At 38.5% G+C, this 18,635-nt stretch overlaps 1 protein-coding gene across 1 annotated transcript in view; it reads right to left on the bottom strand.

Annotated features, from left to right (window-relative positions):
* The window catches only part of LOC102869916 (neurotrypsin-like), a 125,157-nt gene that overhangs the window by 54,345 nt on the left and 52,177 nt on the right, over positions 1-18,635 (bottom strand). Inside the window, exons 5-7 of the mRNA XM_006881136.1 lie at positions 10,725-10,903; positions 7,378-7,519; positions 3,621-3,817 (exon numbers count right to left, since the gene is read on the bottom strand). Of these exons, the coding sequence (XP_006881198.1) occupies positions 3,621-3,817; positions 7,378-7,519; positions 10,725-10,903 (518 nt within the window). The remainder of the gene's footprint in view (positions 1-3,620; positions 3,818-7,377; positions 7,520-10,724; positions 10,904-18,635) is intronic.

Raw genomic sequence — 18,635 nt, 5'->3', positions numbered from 1 at the left:
TCTTGAATTCTTCCTTGTGCTTTGGCTTCTCTACGCTCCAGTGCAATCTTCAGAGTCTCTTCTGATATCCATTTTGGTCTTTTCTTCCTCTTCTGACTTTGTAATGACAGTTTGCACTCTTCCTGGATGATACCTTTGACATCCTGATCACTGGGAAGTACAGAGATAATTTATCAGAGGCCTGAGCCATATCATATCAAAGGTTAATTGGAAAGAAGGGGGGAGAAAGGTACTGATAGGGCAGGGGGAGGTAAGGAGAGGGAACAACAGAGAGGTTTGCTGACAGAGTGAGGATGGAGGACAGGACGACAGTGCATGCACCAAAGGAGAAGGTAAGACCAGCACCAAAACTGTTAGCTATGTAATGGGGAAGGGTCTTTGGTCTCCTTTTGGGTAAAATGCTTGTCTGTCAGATACTTTTCTAAAGCTGAGCATCCAAATTGAGACAAACTAGGAATAAGACTTGGCCTTCGCTTTATCAGGCCTTCACCTACCCTGTGCACAACAGAGCACACTCACATTGTTTGTTGTTGTTAAGTGTCATTGAGTCATAAGTGACTCATAGAGACCCTATGAATGAAAGTCCTCAACACTTGTGTGACCTTCATCCTTTCTCCAGGTTCATAGATTTTCTGGAGGCAAGCTATAATGGAGTGGATGCCACTCCTGCTTCCAGTCTTGTTTTAATCGGGGAGCTCCACAAATACTGTCCATCAAGGGTAATCATTAATGCATTTGACACATCAGTGTCACAGTGTTCAGCTTCACAGCAACCACAAGTTACTGCAGTACGGCAAGTGGACACACCAGGGCTATGTGACCTAGAAAAATGTTTGACCAAAAATAATGAAAAACAGGCCTGAGGACCACGGATTAAGCCACTAGGCAGACACTAGAGATTGGAATGTGGAGTGTGAGAAGCATGAATGTGGGAAAATTGGGCAGTGTTAAAGAAGAAATGGAATGCATAACTATTGACATACTAAGCAACAGTAAAATGAGATGGAATATTTTTAATTAGACAATCACATAATCTACTACCCCAGGAATAAAATGGGCCACATTACTTACTTGGCTCTATGATTAGCACCCTTTGTACCAGCAGTCAGTGAATCAGGAGATCTATTACTGGGAAAGTCTGCAGTTGAGAATCTTTACAATTTATTGAGGAACAATTATGCCACCTCAAGGAATAAGGTATATCTAAGAATCAGGCCACAGTCTTCCTATGCTTCTAAGAGCTTCCTACATTTCTAAGGGCTAGACAATGAATAAGGATGACAGAAGAATTGATATCTTTGAACTGTGGTAATGGAGAAGAGTGCTGAATATCCCATGAGCTGCCAACAGAACAAACAGATCTGTCTTAAAGAGGGTGAAACCAGGGTGCTCCTTGGAAGAAAGGATTTTGAAGCTCTGTCTCACATCCTTTGGTGCAGCCAGAGTTCTCCTTGGAGGCAAGAATGATAAAAGATTCATCTTACATACTTCAGGCATGATGCTGGGAGAGGTTATTCCTTGGAAATGGACATAATTCTTGTGAAGGTGGAGGGTTGGCAAAAGAGAGAAAGTCCCTCAACCAGAAGGACCAACATAGTGACTGCTACAATGGGCTTTAGTCTGTCAGAAATAGTAAGAATGGCACAAGACAGGAGAGAGTTCACATCTGCTGTTCATGGGGTTGCTGTGGGCTGTACTCAACTTGACAACACCTATCAAGAATAACAACAACAGCAGCATCATAATGTTAGATAGTAAGTACAGTGAGGCACCATGATCTCAGAGTTAAATTACAATAAGGTACCAATCATTTAAGGAAAAACCACCAACAAAGCCAGCTAACTACCTTTGAGTCTATTCTAACTCACTGCAAACATCCATCAGGTTTCCAAATAAGTAGAAATCCAATTCCAATTTCCTGTAAATCTTTAAAGGAAGAGACTTATTCTTTTTCTCCAGTGGATTCAAATCTTTCCATTATTAGTTAAGCTTAGAACAGTCTACACCTCTAGGGTTCTGAAGTTTAAAAGACTTAAATTCCACACTATAACTAATACTCAACTGGAGAATTCAACAAATTTAACTATAACTTAGAATACCTACAATTCACAAACTCAAAACAGAAGGATACAAGAGGGGTTTATGCACTTGATAATCATTGTTGTTGTTGAATGCTGTCAAGTAGCCTGCAACTCATAGTGACCCTATGTACAACAGCCCTAAACCCTGCCCTATCCTGTGCCAACCTTATTGTCTCTGACACACCTACCCGCATTACCTCAGTCACTGAATCAATCCATCTCATCGAGGGTTTCCTCTCCTGTGCTGTCCCTCCATCCTTCCACCCTCCGCACCTGACAACAGAAACACAAAGATATGATAGGAAGATTAGGTGGCAGGAAGTTTATGTTAGTGGGGAAGAAGCAATTTGAAAAAGAAAGATAAGGATAGCTGCACAACTCAAAGACTCTAGTCAATGCGCCTGAACTGTATACAAAGAAATTGATGCACTGGTTATGTGCTACTTTTGTGTACTTCCAACAATAAAAGCACAAAATAAATCCTGAAGACAATAATAACTGATGAAAGCCTATTAAATAAGTAAGCAAGTAAAAGTAAGGAGCACTTGTGATTATTTGTAACGTATCTGTGCTCTCTCGCTCTCTCTTTCTCTCTCTCTCTCTCTCTCTCTCTCTCTCACACACACACACACACACACACACAGAAATACATGGAGAAATATAAAATAGAGTTGTGATCGCATCCCAGCAAGTCTGTTGAATATTTCCGTTTCATTCACACTCATGTCCTCCTCAACAGCAATTAATTTTGCCAAGAGTTATCAGGCTGTCAAAGATGCTGTCTGCTCACAGAGGAATCTTTATTCATAAATTTGTCAAAGATTGTTAGACTTTTTTCAGACCAGAAGTCTGAAGACATTTGGGATGGAGGAATAGCAAAGATCCCTAATGAACTTCTAGAGTATCTTATAAAGATAGATATGCTATTAATTACAGTGGAAGATTTCCTTAGGAGCCCAGCCTCTCAACAGGAAAAAGATGTGACAGTCTGCTTCTGTAAAGATTTATGTCCTGGGAAAGTCTATGAGTCAGTTCTACTCTGACCTATAGGGTCGCTATGAATTGGAAACTACAACAAGTGTATTAGGGGCAGAGTTGGAACCAATGACTGACAAAGCCTCTGGCTAGTGAACCATGGGAGAATAGTGGTGGTTATTCTTTTTTTCTTCCTTTCTTTTTAACTATTGTCCCTAAAAACTTATTAAGATTCAAGGTAGAACAATCAACCAAGGAATAAAGTGATAGATATTCCTTTACTGGCCTTTGACCTACACAAAACGAAAGACATTTCTAGAGGAGTTAAGTTGTCTAGGTAAATAGAAAAATATTTAAGGGACAAAAATTTCATAATATTGCTGGACAGCTTCAAAACTTGACTTTTCTCAGTATACAGAAATTATAGACAAGTAGATAGTTATGGGAAATAGTCTTTAAAAAGAGACCAACGATAAGAAACATCACGTTTCAGGCCCGTGGTCAGAGAGGTGCAGTGGCTACTGAACTATGGATACACGTTTGAAGTTGTGACCAGATCCTCACCCAGGGACAGTCTGTGTCCATCGCTGCTGGGGTGGCAGGTGACACCAACGTCCTCCTGATGACTGCAATCATGTCTTCCCCACGGCCTCCTGGTGCATTGCATGAAGTTGGTTTCCTTTCCTGAGCAGCTGACATCATCCAGCCATATGGGTCCTCTGCTCTCCTCAAAATGGTTTGCAGGCACTTGTTTGCCATATCTGTGGCAAGAAAGAAACATTGTGCATAGAACTGCTGTCTCTTACTTCAAAGAACCACAAAGAATAAACCAATCAGCCTAATAGTGTCATAACTTCAGAAGGTAAGTATTGGTTCTTTCTGCTCCCAGGGAACATAGTTTTACTGACAGTGTTTGCTGCATCACACATTTTAACCATCTTAGCTTTTTTTAAAAAAAATTCTTTCTGTGGGTAGGTGATGACTGATTAATGCTTTACTCCCATTCATCGTTGTGTTTTGTCCATACTGTTACCCACTGACTAAAACAGATAAATCTTAAGCTCCTGAAATCAATACAGTGCCATGGAAAGAACACCTCATACTACAAAGCAAAAACATTTTGTCCTATATCTGCCTTTGATAAGCCATCTGAGCTCATTTAATTTCAATAGTCTCCTTTAGGTCTTAACCTAAGACTGAAGGCTAACCAAAAGGCTATCCCTTTCTCCAAAAGTAAAGTGTGCATTAGCTAAGTGATCCTTCCAGCACGGTGCCTACTCCATGATGTAATTTGGATTTCTGCCTATCAGTGGAGCTTAGTTTTTCATAAGATTATATATATTCAATGTGTTAAGTGTAATAAATCATGTCTGTGCTCCAGCTGACTATTCTAACAGTGTACTATGCACATATACACACAAGCACTGAACCAAAATGCATAGCCTATTACTGTCGAGTCACTTCTCATCCACCATTACCTGAACTTCGTCATAGGGTTTCCAAGGCTGTAAGTGTGAAAAAAGCAAACTGCCCTATCTTTGTCCCTTGGAGCAGCTGGTGCATTCAAAGTGCAGATCTTTTTTCAGCAGTAGTTGAGGATGTAACCACTGACGCGGTGCTGTTTTATAGAAATAATCATTGAAGAAGAAAGTGCTTGAAAACAAAAATGTTAACTAAGCCTTGTTGACTGTGCCTTCTTTCACTGCGCCCTTGCCACCGACTTCGTTTTCTTTTCTTTGAGAAAAGCTAAAACTCCAGGAACCACTGAGCTAAAAGATCTTTAAGCTGTATTTGAGTCTCAGAGTCCATGAAAATCAAGAGCCTTTCCTCATAAATATGATGTCATTTCCCTCATTGGATATATTTTTTCATTATTTCTACACTAAGAATGAGAATTTCCTGGTTGGCACAAACAATTAAGTGTTTAGCTATTATCCAAAAGGCTAGCAGTTTGAAACCACCTAGAGGCTCCTCTGGAGAAAGCCCTTCTGCTCTACTATCAAAGATCATTACCACTGCGGAGCACAGTACAACTCATCAGCTCAGTAACTGGCATGATTTTGGGATTTAGGGGAGTTTCCTACTAAGAATAGGAAAACTTTTTCTGCTTGCTATAGTTTTTAAGATTTTTATTACCTTATTTATGAAAGATGATTTTTAAACATTAAAATTAATGTAATTGAACTTTTAATCATTCAAAGCTCTACCTTTATTTTGCTGAGCTCTATCTAGTGGGTAAAAAATCATGTCGGCAAGCCAGAAGTAGATAGGTGGTTTGAATCCGCCAGCTGCTCCATGGGAGAAAGATGGGCTATCTCCTCCTGTGCCATTTACAATCTCTGAAAACCCACCTAGAGGGTGTTTTCTCTAGATGTCATATAACAACAACTTAAGAACAGCTAAGACTTATGTAGAAAAAGTAGTCTAAATTATATACTGCACTATGGTTTTCCATTTTTTATCATTTTCCACAAAATGCATCAATCTGATTACCATCTATACCCATTATTAAGGAGCTCTGAGGGACTAGTTGATAAGAAGTTGTGCTCCCAATCCAAAGGCAAGTGGTTTAAATCCACCCATTATTCATCCAAGAAAGAAAGATGGGGAATTTCCTCCTGTAAAACTTACAGTCTCTTAAAACCTACTGGAGAGCCTCCTACTAACATTCTGTGTCAGCAGCACTGACTCTTCTTCAGAGATTTGACCAAAGACCAAGATAAAAATGAAAGAAGGACCTTCCACAGAGAGATGGAGCATTGCAGAAGCCAACGAGCCGTTGCCCTTAGTGGACAGAGCCAACACAATCCTCTTGATGTTACATTGTGCATGTCTGTAGCCAGGAGCTCTACATCTTTCACATTTTTTATTAGCAAGTAACTCGTAAGATTTGTGAATCTCCTTAAGATAACTGTGAAAGACTAAGTAATCGAAATTTTCACTATGTCTTTCTCTAAGACTCTGAAAAAACAAACAAACAAAAAAACTTCTCAGTGTCCCACAGGTCAGGTGAAGATAAAACGGGACCAGCTCTCAGATGCATAGCTAGGAATTGGAAAGACTATGGTCTGAATCAAACGCACCTTAGTCTTCAAACTGACATCACTACTCCTCAATAATTTGGAGAGGTCCCTAACTGCAGATTTTCCCAGTGCAATGTGTCTCCTTATTTCTAGACTACTGCTACTATAAAGTATGTATAAAAAATACATGGTTTGGATTTTGAGGGGCCAATGAGTGGAATGATATGAACTGAATTTTGTCTTCCTAAACACGTGTTTTAAATTAAATCATGACCTTTATATCTGTGATCATAATACAGTTTGAGAATTTGTATTCCTTCTGATGTTAATGAGACAAGATTAGTGCTAAATGAGTCTTAAGGCAATCACTTTTGAGGTATGTTGTTATGCACCATCAAGTCGGAACCACCTCCTAGCTGACCCTCCAGAAAGTTTTCAGAGGCAGTATTATCACACAGGAGACTGTCCATCTTTCTCTCATGGAGAAGCTGGTAGATTTGAACAACATGCCTTTGGGTTGGCAGTGGAACTCCTTACCACAAGGCCACCAGAGCTCTCTGAGATATAAAAGGTATAGGTTAGAGAAGCAAATAAAATACAGAGGATAGTAAACAAACATGCAAGTAACACAGAGATACAAAATCACATGAATAAGCCACCTAAGAACACAAGAAGGATAACTATATCTAAAAAAAACAAAACCCTCAACGTTGTTAAGTCAGAATCAACTCTTATGTTTCTAAGGCTACAAATCATATAAAAAGAGATTGTCCATTTTTCTCCCTGGAAGTCATGAGTGGAGTTGAATCTCCAGAGAGGCATGGTTTATAAGTTAGCAGCACATGGATAGATAGATAGACAGATAGACAGACATGTTTGGATAGGTGTCATAGAGTCAACCCAAGCACATGACAACTTAATGAACAAGGGATTTCTAGTGCCTAAACCACCCCCGAAATAGGTTTCAGAATGGACCATTGAGGTCCATAAGGTTTTTATTACTGATTTTGAAAAAGATCACCAGGTATTTCTTCTTAATCTATCTTACCTTTAAGCTCTACTGAAATCTATTCAAAACTATAGGGACATAAAAGCCTCCAGTGACAGATGGTAGCTGAACACAAGGAACATTGTATTGGAATTGAACCTATGTCTCCCACATCAAATGTGAGAAGTCTACCACGATACTTATTTAGCTGGATAGCTAGAGAACATGTATTTTTAACATTGTAGAAAGTATAAATAGTTGGCAAAATCAGACTCTTAAAAATGTAATATGGAATCTGAATAGATCTTACTTAAATCCCAGCTGTCGGCAAACCACATATGTATTCAGTTCCATCCAGCCATCATCACAGACTGTGCCCCACTGTCCCCTGTAATACACCTCCAAGCGACCCTCATGGCTGCCTTTCCCACCTGCAAGTCTGATGGCCCCATCTGTGATGAGAAAGAGACAAGACATACTAAGAAAATTAATTCTAAAAAGAAAAGGTAAAACAGCAGTTTCATTTTACTAAAAATATCACCATATTCATGTCTCTATAAGTCTTCTGTTAAACTTGATATAGGACTTTACTCTATGAAGATTTGAATCAAGAATAGTTTTTAAAGTGTTACTCTTACTAATCCTAAGAAAATACTTCCTTTTGCTATATAAATACATTATGATTACAGAGTAACTATACTTTTCATATTAAATATTTGGGACACATCCTATAATTTCTGTCTTCTCAAGTTTGAGCAATACTGGTCATTTAAATTTACAACACAAGAAAATACAGTCACACAGAAATAGTTCAACATTTTAATTGCAAATGAAAAAAAAACACATTTAAACTATGAAAGCACAAATTGCTATTGGGTATAAAAAGTAACCTGTAAAGTCAATGCATTTATTATTCCTGTTGTCACCAAGCAGGCTACAATTCATGAAAACCTCATCTACAAAAGAATGAACTACCTGGTTTTGTACCATCTCCATGATTACTAGTATACCTGATACCATTCTTCTGCCCACTGTGTATTTTAGTTGCCTTTCAACTTAGGGTACTCACTGTCAATCAATCAACATTCAGTTTGATCCATAGGGTTTACACTGGGGAATTTCTAAGAATTCTAGTATTACTTCTTCCAAGATTTTATTTTCTTCTGGTTGTTGTTGTAGTTGTTATGTGTCGTTGAGTTGCCCGTGACTTATTGGGACCCTATGTACAACAGTTCTGAAAACTGCCCTATTTTGAGCCGGTCTCACTAGCTCCAACACATCCACCCCCATTACCAATGCAAAAATTCAACAACATTAAATCTTTTTCTGTCTTCCTTATTCATTGTGCAACTTCTGCATTCATTTGAGACCTTTTTTACAGACATTCAGAATTTTTAACATATCATTGAGACTCTTTTAGGAACAATTAATTTCTGCTATTTTATGTATGCAAAATATTTATTATATTTATAAAACAAAATAGAAAAGCTATGAGGCAAACTCTGAGCCCTTGTTTTCACTAGTAAGAAAGAAATTAAAATAAAGAGTAAATATTAAGGTTTATTACTCTCTTTACTAACGCTGTGAGAACAGAATATAGTTCTCAGACAGTCTCATGGCTCAGTCTTTACAATGAAATTTGGCTTCTAAATCCTTTATATGTGTTCTTTGTAGTAAATTTACCTAATGCAATAGATCAATTTCTTTTTTTAATTGCTTCCACGGATATTGATTGAGAATACAAGGAAAATACAACTTCAATCTTTTCTCCAGGCATCATGATATCATACGGGTCCAGCTGTGAGGATTTTTGTTTTCTTTATGTTGACATGTAACTCAGTACATAAGGCTATACAGTCTTTGATCTTCATCAGTAAGTACTTCATAGTCTCTTCCCGTTCAGCAAGCAATGTATATCCCTTTCATACTGTAGCTTGTTAAGCAGCATGTTTCAATTAAGTAAATAAAACTCTCTCATTGCTGTCTAGTTGGAACAAACTCATAGCTGACTCTCCAGAGTTTCTGAGACTATAAATCATAGAGGAGGAGAATGTCTGCCTTTCAGCCATAGAGCTGCTGGTATATTTAAACCACCAGGGAAGTGTGGTCTTTGAGCAGACACTGCAACACCCTACAGACGATGGCCCTAGAGCTCCCCAATTAAGCACATTAACTCTCATTGCTGTCAAGTTGGAAATGATGAAGAGCTGATCCTCCATTGTTTTCCCAGACTGTAAATCACACAAGGGGTGATTACCCATCTTTCTCCTGCAGAACCATTTGGTAGTTTCAAAGCACCAGAGAGGCCCAGACTTCGGGCAGCTCCTGGCAGACTATAGCATCAGAGTTCCCTACCAAAGTAAACAGAAGGGCCTAAAGTCAAAATTTGATTGTAGTTTTTAGGTGCTGTTGAGCCAACTCAAACTCAAAGGAACTCTGCATATAACAGATTGAAACCTTGCCTAATCCTATCCCAACCTTGCAATCTCCCACATGCTTAAGCCCTCTGTTGCAGTCAATGTGTCAATCCATCCATCCATCTTCCTCTCTTGTAGACTCTCTAGTTTTCCAAGCATGATGTCCTTTCCAAGTACTGACTTCTTCTGATGGTATGCCCAAGATACATGAGAAGGCTCATCATCCTTGCCGCCAAGTAGCACCCACGTAGTACTTTTCCCAAGCTAGATTTGTTTGTTCTTTTGACATTCATGCTACATTTAATATTCTTCAACAATGCCCACAATACAAAAAGCATTAATTCTTCTTCAGTCTTCCTCAGTCATTGAGAATCAATACAAGTTAACACATGAATAAACTAATTATATAATATTTGAACCAATCATTTGTTATGGATTTAACAGGAGCCCTCCAAAACACTGTAAATCCTAAACCACTATACTTATGGATGAAACACCATTTGGGAATAGGATTTTCCTTGTTATATAGGGTGGGTTTAAGCCAAGTATCTCTTGGAAAGAGTATGTTAGACAAAGAGAAGGAAACACAGAAGGAGGAAATTCATGCCACATGGAGATAACAAAATAACAGAAGCCGAAAGAAATCGGAACTTTCACCCATAGCCTATAGAGAAAGTGATTTCCTAGAGTTGACTCCCTGAATTCAAACTCCTAGCTTCAGAATTCTAAGAAACTAAGTTTTACTTCAGTTAAAGCTACTCACTGGTAATTTATCCATTCTAGAATCACTAAGGAACTAAAACATCATTCCACAAACTGTGATTACCTAACATAAATTGTGATTTATTGCAACAAAGTCCTATTTCCTGTTCTAGCTTTATGGATCTTAGTCTTACATTAAAATTTCAGAAATGTATATGAATAAGGAAACCATTTTTCAATATGCAATTTTTGTTAAAACACATTTTGAAGTTTTATTTGCAAAATCTATTTATATGGTTGTAGTTGCTGTTGTTAGGTGCCATCAAGTATGACTCATTGCAACCCTAGGAACAAGAGATCGGAACTCTGACCTATCCTGTCCCCACCTCACCAACCCTGACACACCTGAGCCCAATGCTGCAGTTACATATGCTGCATTCATGATTCCATTCACAAGGAAATGAATTGAGTTGTGAAGACAATATGCTCTTATGGTGCTGGGACCAAGGCTTGATACATCTACGCATGAAATTCTTACCTGTCAAAGGGGTGCAGGACACTCCAGCATCTTCTTTATGGCCACAGTTATGCTCTCCCCAGGAACTCTTTTGGCACTGCTCAATAGAAAGCTCATTCCCAGTGCAGCGAACTTCATCCAACATTATCGGGCCTGATCCTTCCCCAAAATATGCCTGATTCCAAGCTTTGGCAACACCACTGAACACAAAAACAGAATTCTCTATTAAACACAAAAGATTGGTGAGACTTGCTTCCTTCATCCTCTGTAAAGACACAGTAAAATCCATCCATATAAGAGTACTGATGATTCAGTGACAGATTTCTTGTTTTCTATGTTGTTTGAAACTCACCCAATATACTTCATGTGTGGATATTACCTGTCTGTTAGCGGAGGCTTACATGCTGAACAGTTTCAGCAGGGCTTCGAGACTAAGACAGACTAGAAAGGAAAGTCTAACACTTTGCATTTCATTCTCTTGTACATTAGGTACTCACAAGTCTGGGCAAAGTCAAGGACAGCCAAGAACATGATTACCCCACAGTTTTCCCTTTTCAAGTCCCTTCAAAGATAAGGCCCGACTCTTTTAATTTCCTTTACTGTCTAGTATCTCCTCAGCCACTCCAAATATTTAGCTGCCCCCATTTATTCCTCTTTTCCTCAGTAGTACTGGAACCTCAGATTTTTAGGAGGGCAGCAACTATCCAGAACGAAGGCCACATTTCCTCCCTTTCTACATGACTAAATTTTCATTCATGAGGCAGAGGTAGAATTGTCATACATAATTTCTAGGGAGTATCCTTTCCTTCCTGCTGACTGCAAGGCAGAGGTTGCTAGCTGGAGGTCAAGATGGTATCTTGGGTCATAAAATGACAAGCTCAGAACAGCAAAACCTTAAGCCAGAAAGAGCCTGGTTCCCTGAAGACCTGGCAACCTCCATAGCAGCCCCAGGCTGGCTATCTCTGAGAGATAAATAAATTACTGTCTTCCTTAAACTGCTATTATTTGTAGTTCTCTCTTACTCACAAGCTAGCCTATTTCTAATTAAAGTATCTCTTTATTGAGGTCTTTTATTGGTACTAAATTTATTTTCCCTGCAACTCAAAATGGCATTATAATCTAGCACTCCAGATTTCAGTGAAGACTATTATGGTTACCTATCAAAATGATTAATGGTTGTAGAAATTGTGATTTAGACTTTGAATTTTAGACTTGTTGCTGTGTGACATCGAGTCAGAATCAACTCATAGCTGACCCTCCAGTATGTTTTCAGAGGCAGTAAATTACACAGGAAGAAACTTCTATTCTTATCCTGTGGAGCAGCTGGTGGCTTCAAACTGTATGTCTTGGGGATTGCAGTACAGCTTCGAACCAGCAGGCCAGAAGGTTTACAGTTTTGGTTTTACAGTGATGCTGCATCTATTCATCATTTCAACTGTTCTTTTTATCTCTCATAGCATTATAGCTATTTTGAAGTTTTACACCTTAAATATATTAAAGGGGGGAAAAGATTTTTAATGGCAGTAATATCCTAGTAACGGAGGAGTCCTGAATATCAACTTTTGTGGTTAAAAGTATTTTTAATAATTGAATTTGGAATTTAGGAAAGTTTCTTTAAGATATTTATGTGAAAAAAGAAACTCCTAAATATCTTAAATATGCTTTGTTTTTTTACTGTGCCATATTCTATTATGATTGATTTGGAAAATATCCATCCATTGTTAGAATTTAAAGAATTGGGTAAAACCAACAATCATTTGACATCTTTTCTCAATACAAGTGCCCATGATAATAGACAACTTTAGTTAATTCAGTAGTAAGCTTCATTTCAGTACACCAAGGATAGTCCTTAAATTTAAAAAATCCTTTTTGACATCATGAAACCAAGACCTAGAAAACGTTCCATTATTTCGTAACTTACACTTCATTTAAAATTCAGACAGTGTGCCAAGGAGAAGGAAAAAGAAATGTGCAGAGGAGAAGGTGTGAAAGAAAATGAGAGGAAGTCGATTACTGAAGCAGGGCATTTTGAGGGAATTGAACATTTGAAATTTTAACACTTGAATTCCATCTGATATGTGTGGTATAGTGAACCTCGAGTGGTCTCCCCCAATTAATATTAAAGATTAATATCTCTAACTACACAAATACGAGGGGAGTTTTAAAATCCTCTCACAAATGATATTGCCAAAAGTGACTTAATTTTTTGAGATCATTTGTTTTGCTGAAGGAAATACACAGCTGGAACAGGAAGCTGGTTTCTATATCCCTGGACAGAGGCAATAAAATCTCAATGAACAGAATTTTTAAAATAAACCTTCCAGTTGTTTTAAAGTACATCTACGTGCCTACAAACGAGGACATTAGATCATTGTAAATACTTAGTTATACTACTGGCCAGGCCAGAAGGCTTATACTTTCAAACTTGAGTCCTTGAAGAGAAGAAGTAACTCAGTTTTAAATCTGCGTTGTTCCTTTAACAAAGTGGTGTTTAAATTTGGTCTGTATTTAACTTGGTTAGTTTAGTAAAACTTTTCAGAAATAAGTTATTTCATCTGAAGACAGGAACGATTGTGATTACCGCAGCCTGGTTCTAAGAATTGAACTGTCAGGAAACGTTAGTTCCCTTTCCTTTTTCCTCATACTGTTAGGGAGTTTTCCTCTGATAGCTGATGAATAACACATTTTTTTTCGCTGCTAAGCAATGTATCTCAAAACTGCTTGTCTAAATAAACAACGTAGTTTCCAGGTTTCCTCATCCAAAACAGATAGAGTGGGGCATCTCTGCTGTTACTCGCTGTGACTTAGCTCCACTCACCCAGATTCCATTTGTGCAGAGCTCAGCTGCACTCCACAGGGGTTGGAGGCTGGCTGTGACCCTCTGTGGTGCACCTGGGTGCATTCAAACTGCCAGTCTCAGTGAAACACATGGCCATTTGTGTCACCCCAGAAGGGAACAATCACTTATAATGTTTAGAGTTTCTGGTTTCAATGTTGTAAATCTACTTATTTCAATCTTAAAATGAACATTTATGGAAGTACTGTGTAGCTTTATAAGACACTAGAAAATGTCATGTGTAGCTTTTTATTAAGGTTTATATAATGATGCCTCAAAAGACTATTAAACCATAGCTTTCATCAGTCAGTTCTTGATTCTTGTGGCCAGCACATAAACAGATAATAGAGCCAAATAATTTCAAGTGTTTTGAACCCAATGGAGTATTTTACAAAACAAAAAAGTAGGGATCAAATCAAAATGAATTTTTGCCATTGAAGCACATATGTTCCTAGAAAAACTATTCCCAACCAATAAAAAAATGGTCTTGCTGTTGTAATCTACCACCAAAAATCAAAGCACGACAGTTGAGTAAATTTTGACTCACAGTCACAGTCACTATCACCCTCTATGTTTCCAAAGCTTTCCATTTTTACTGTTCATTTTTCCATTTTTACTTTCAATTTTCACTTCTTTTGAGAACCTGGTGAATTTGAACTGTTGACCTTTTGATTTACCCCACCAGGTTTCGCTTGAAAAACAGAAATGTTTTAAAATACAATTCTAAAGTTGTGAAATATTTGTGAGTAATTTGCAGAATATAGGAGGTAAGAGTTTGAATAAATGAAATGTGTTGATTGACATATATGCTTGCTGAAACTGAGGAGGGCCTGAAGCACTTGCTGCAGAAGGTGAAGGATTGCAGCCTTCAATATGGATTGAAGCTCAACATCAGGAAATCAAAGACTCTCACCACTGTGCCAAATGACAGCATCATGATACATAATGAAGAGACTGAGATTGCTAACAGCTTCAGTTTGCTTGACCCCACAATCAAAACTCTTGGTACCAACAGCCAGAAAATTAAAAGATGAATTGTGTTGGGAAAGTCTGCTGTCAGAGACTTCTCCAAAGTACTGAAGAGTAATGATGTCAGTCTGGAGACTAAGGTGTGTCTAATACAGGCCAAGGTCTTTGCAATTACTTGCTATGCATCAGAGAGCTGGGCAATGACTAGAGATTATAGAAGAATTGATACCTTTGAACTGTGGTGCTGGAGAAGAGTATTGAATATACCATGGACTGCTAGGAGAACAAACAAGTTTGTCCTGGAGAGGGTGGAGCCAGGCTGCTCCTTGGAAGCAGGGATTCTGAAGCTTCATTGGACATACTCTGCACATGTTGAAGGCAGGATCAGTCCTTGGAGAGAGACATCTTTCTTGGGAAGGTGAAGGGACAGTGCCAGAGAGGAAGACTCTTGATGAGATGGATTGATACAGTGACTGGGGCAATGGGGGTATGTGTCAGAGAAAATAAGATTGGCACAGGATAGAGCAGGGTTTAGGGATGTTGTACATAGGGTTGCTATGAGTTGCAGGTGACTCGACAGCACATAACAACAACAACAGTGTTTATATTAAAATTGGTGCAAAAGAAGCTAATCACTTGGACTGTGTGTCTGTGATCTGGGATCTTTTTAAAAGGGGAGATAAGGATGGAAAAAACCAAGAGAGATGAGTAGTCTTCTTCTGTGCTATTTACAGCCTCTATAATCCTGCTGAGGAGTTAGCTATGAGTGAGTTCCAACTCAACTGCATATAACAATAATATCCATAGACAGGATATTATCCTGTCACTCACAACATTGTATTTTAAAATGGCTATGGAAATAGTCTTTATAAGTATGAATGTGACCCCATTTTTCCTCACCTTTTCATTTCTGGCATAGTAAATTATATGACTGTCTGATCAAAAGGTCCCAGGCCAATCTATCTTATTTAGTCAGTGCCTAGTATGTCAATATTTATGCGTTTCATTTCTCTCTTAACAATATCCAATTTTCCTACATTGATGTTTCTCATATTCCACATTTCAAGCACAAGTGTCTACTTGCAACTGTTCCCCCTCCTTTGTGTTTGTCAGCTTGGGGGCTCATCCTCATGTGTCATATCTGCTAGTCTAATATAAGGGTGCTTTATTGTGTGGAGCTTTAGAAACGCTACAGGCTAGTTCTTCTGCTTTGTCCTATAATGTCATTATAAATTCAAATTGACCAAATGGCAACAGATTAAACCAGAAACACAGTTCTCACAACCTTGAGGCTAAGAGAATATTTCCCCAAGCAAAACAGGGAATTCACAAGTCAAAAAACAATAGATAGTGTTATTCTGTGCAGTTGTGTTGGAACTCACTGATAGCTTACCCTTCAGCAGGATTACAGAGGCTGTAAATAGCACAGAAGAAGACTGCCCATCTTTCTCCTGTGGAGTAGCTGGTGGATTTGAACTGCCTTTGAGCTGGCAATGTAACTCCTTGCACTCTAGTTTTATCGATAATAAACCTTGTAAGTGGTCAAATTAAAACAATTAGAATGCATTTTTTACCTATCAAAATTTTCAGAAAATTAAAATGTTAATATTTAGGGAAAAATACACAAAATTAGTGGGGGTTTACTCTCACTGAGAGAAAAATCACAAACTCCAGCATCATCTATTGTCTAGGAATAATCCCATATAGGTTAGTATAGGAGAAACAGAAATGATAATGATTGTGAGCCCAGATTCAATAAAACATAAAAGGTTAGTTGCTCCTAAATTCCATCCTTCTCTTAAGGGAAAGCACAAGGAAAGTGTTCCCAAATAGTGACAGTGGGGAAAGAGTTATGTCCATTAAAATGCCCTCATTAGACATCACGATCTAGAAAATATTTTTTCTTCTTCCTTACACATTCCAATATTTCCCATTGTTTCATAAATATTATTTAATGCTCACAAAATGTTCTTAATTAAACTAATAAACTCCTCTAATTGGGGAGGGAAACCTGATTAGAACAAATTTGAGAACAAAAGCATTACGCAGACAACAATAATGTAAAATGAACTAGGTTTTATAGTTTTTAGTATATTAAAATGGGTAACTAATGTTTACAGACAGATGAATTTTTTCCATTAGTCAATAATAGTACATCCTGGTTCCCTGGACTGTGCTGAGCTTTCAGGTGCTCACTAGAGAAATTAATGACTCTGTTCTTAATAGTCTAATATAAGGGTGCTTTATTGTGCGGAGCTTTAGAAACACTACAGGCTAGTTCTTCTGCTTTGTCCTATAATGTCATTATAAATTCAAATTGACCAAATGGCAACAGATTAAACCAGAAACACAGTTCTCACAACCTTAAGGCTAAGAGAATATTTCCCCAAGCAAAACAGGGAATTCACAACAGTTACCATATTAGGGAAGGCAATATAAAACTCAAACTCATTATTGCTGAGTGGGAACCAACTCACAGCTGATCCTGGCTGGGGTTTCCAAGGCTGTAAATTACCTGGGAGGAAACTTTCCATCTTTCTCTCCCATGGTAGCTCAGTGATTTGGACCCCCAGAGATATGCCATCTTTTGTTTAGCAGGGCAACTCTATAAGCTATGCCCTCAGAGCTTCCTAACATAACACTGTTGTTACTGTGTGTCCTTGAGTGAACTATGATTCATAATGACCCTATGAATAATAAATCTGAACTTGGCCCTAGTTTATGCTATATTCATCATCTCTGAGATATCAGCCACATACTCAGACAACTTCAGTCTTAAGAAGTTTGACATTATGAAGAGTAACACTGTCAAGGATTTGATCATACTGGGACTGACAATGTCTAGGAGAAGAAAGTGAAGACATCAAATGATGTATTAAAATGGGTCAGAGTTTCTGCTCATCTGAGTGGTGACCAAGACCCCAAGATGTGAACTAGTTCAAAGATAGCACCTTTTCTGGTCTAAGTTATGTGAAAGGTGTGTCAATGGTCATCCAATCTGGAGCAGAGTTTCTTTTGGCCTCAGAAGAGCCTAGGTTAGTAAGTCCGGCTAGAAATGATATCTTTGCCAGAACAGGGAATGGTTGCAGTCAGAGATGGCCAGCTAGCACAAAGAGACAGTCATTGCCAATGTAGCATGCCAAATCATGACAAATGTTGCCATGGAATGTGTTAGCAAAGGTGGCTAGCAAGAGAGAAGGGCCCCATTGAGGGGCAAAAAGAAGGGTCCTATTCAGAGGAAAATGAAGGGTCTCAGTAAAAGGGGGGGAATAGGGCACAAGTCAGAGGATGCACCTCCACTAATTTGGGGATTGATTTCAGGTCAGGTATGGCATAGTCTGCAAGCTCCAGGAATAATACTCTCTATGAAGAAGACCATGGCATCAGGATTAGAAGACTCATCAACAATCATTTTATGCAGAGCGACATGAGCCAGCTTGCAGAAGGTGAAGAAAACTTGGAGCACTCACTGCAGAATAGTCTTTTCAGCATGGATTACATCACAAAACAAAAATCCTCACCACTGAACCAAGAGCCAACATCAAGACAGACGGAGAATATATTGAAGTTTTCAATGATTTTCTTTTCCTTGGATTCACAAACACTACCTGTGGTAGCAGTAATCAGGAAATCAAGACATTGCATTGGGAGAATATGCTGTCAAAGACCTCTCTGAAGTGTTGAAAAGCAAGCATGTCAGTTTGAAGACTTAGGTGCAAGTGATCCAAGCCACGGCATTTGCATTTGCTTCCCATGCATCTGAAAGCTGGACAAAGAATAAGAATGACAGAAGAAGAACTGAGGCCTTTGAATTGTGGTTTTGGAAAAGTGTACCGAGTATTTCATGGACTGCCCAAAAGACAAACAAATCTGTTGTGGAGGAAGAATAATCAGGGTGCTCCGTAGGGGCAAGGATGATGAAACTCTCCCTCTGACATCTTTTGGGCATGTTGTCATGAGAGAAGAGTCATCAGAAGAAGACATCATGTTGGGAAACACGGAGGGTCAGGAAGGCAGAGGAAAACCCTTAATGTGATGCATTATTAACACTGTGACTCTAACAACGGACTCAAGCATCGTGAGGATGGGACAAGATGGGATAAGGTCCAGATCTATTGTTCATGAGG

The sequence above is a fragment of the Elephantulus edwardii genome, unplaced genomic scaffold (genome assembly GCF_000299155.1).
Source record: "Elephantulus edwardii isolate Elephantulus edwardi_28Jun2011 unplaced genomic scaffold, EleEdw1.0 scaffold00012, whole genome shotgun sequence".
Taxonomy (NCBI): Eukaryota; Metazoa; Chordata; class Mammalia; order Macroscelidea; family Macroscelididae; genus Elephantulus; species Elephantulus edwardii.
This window is presented reverse-complemented; position numbering and strand designations above follow the sequence as displayed.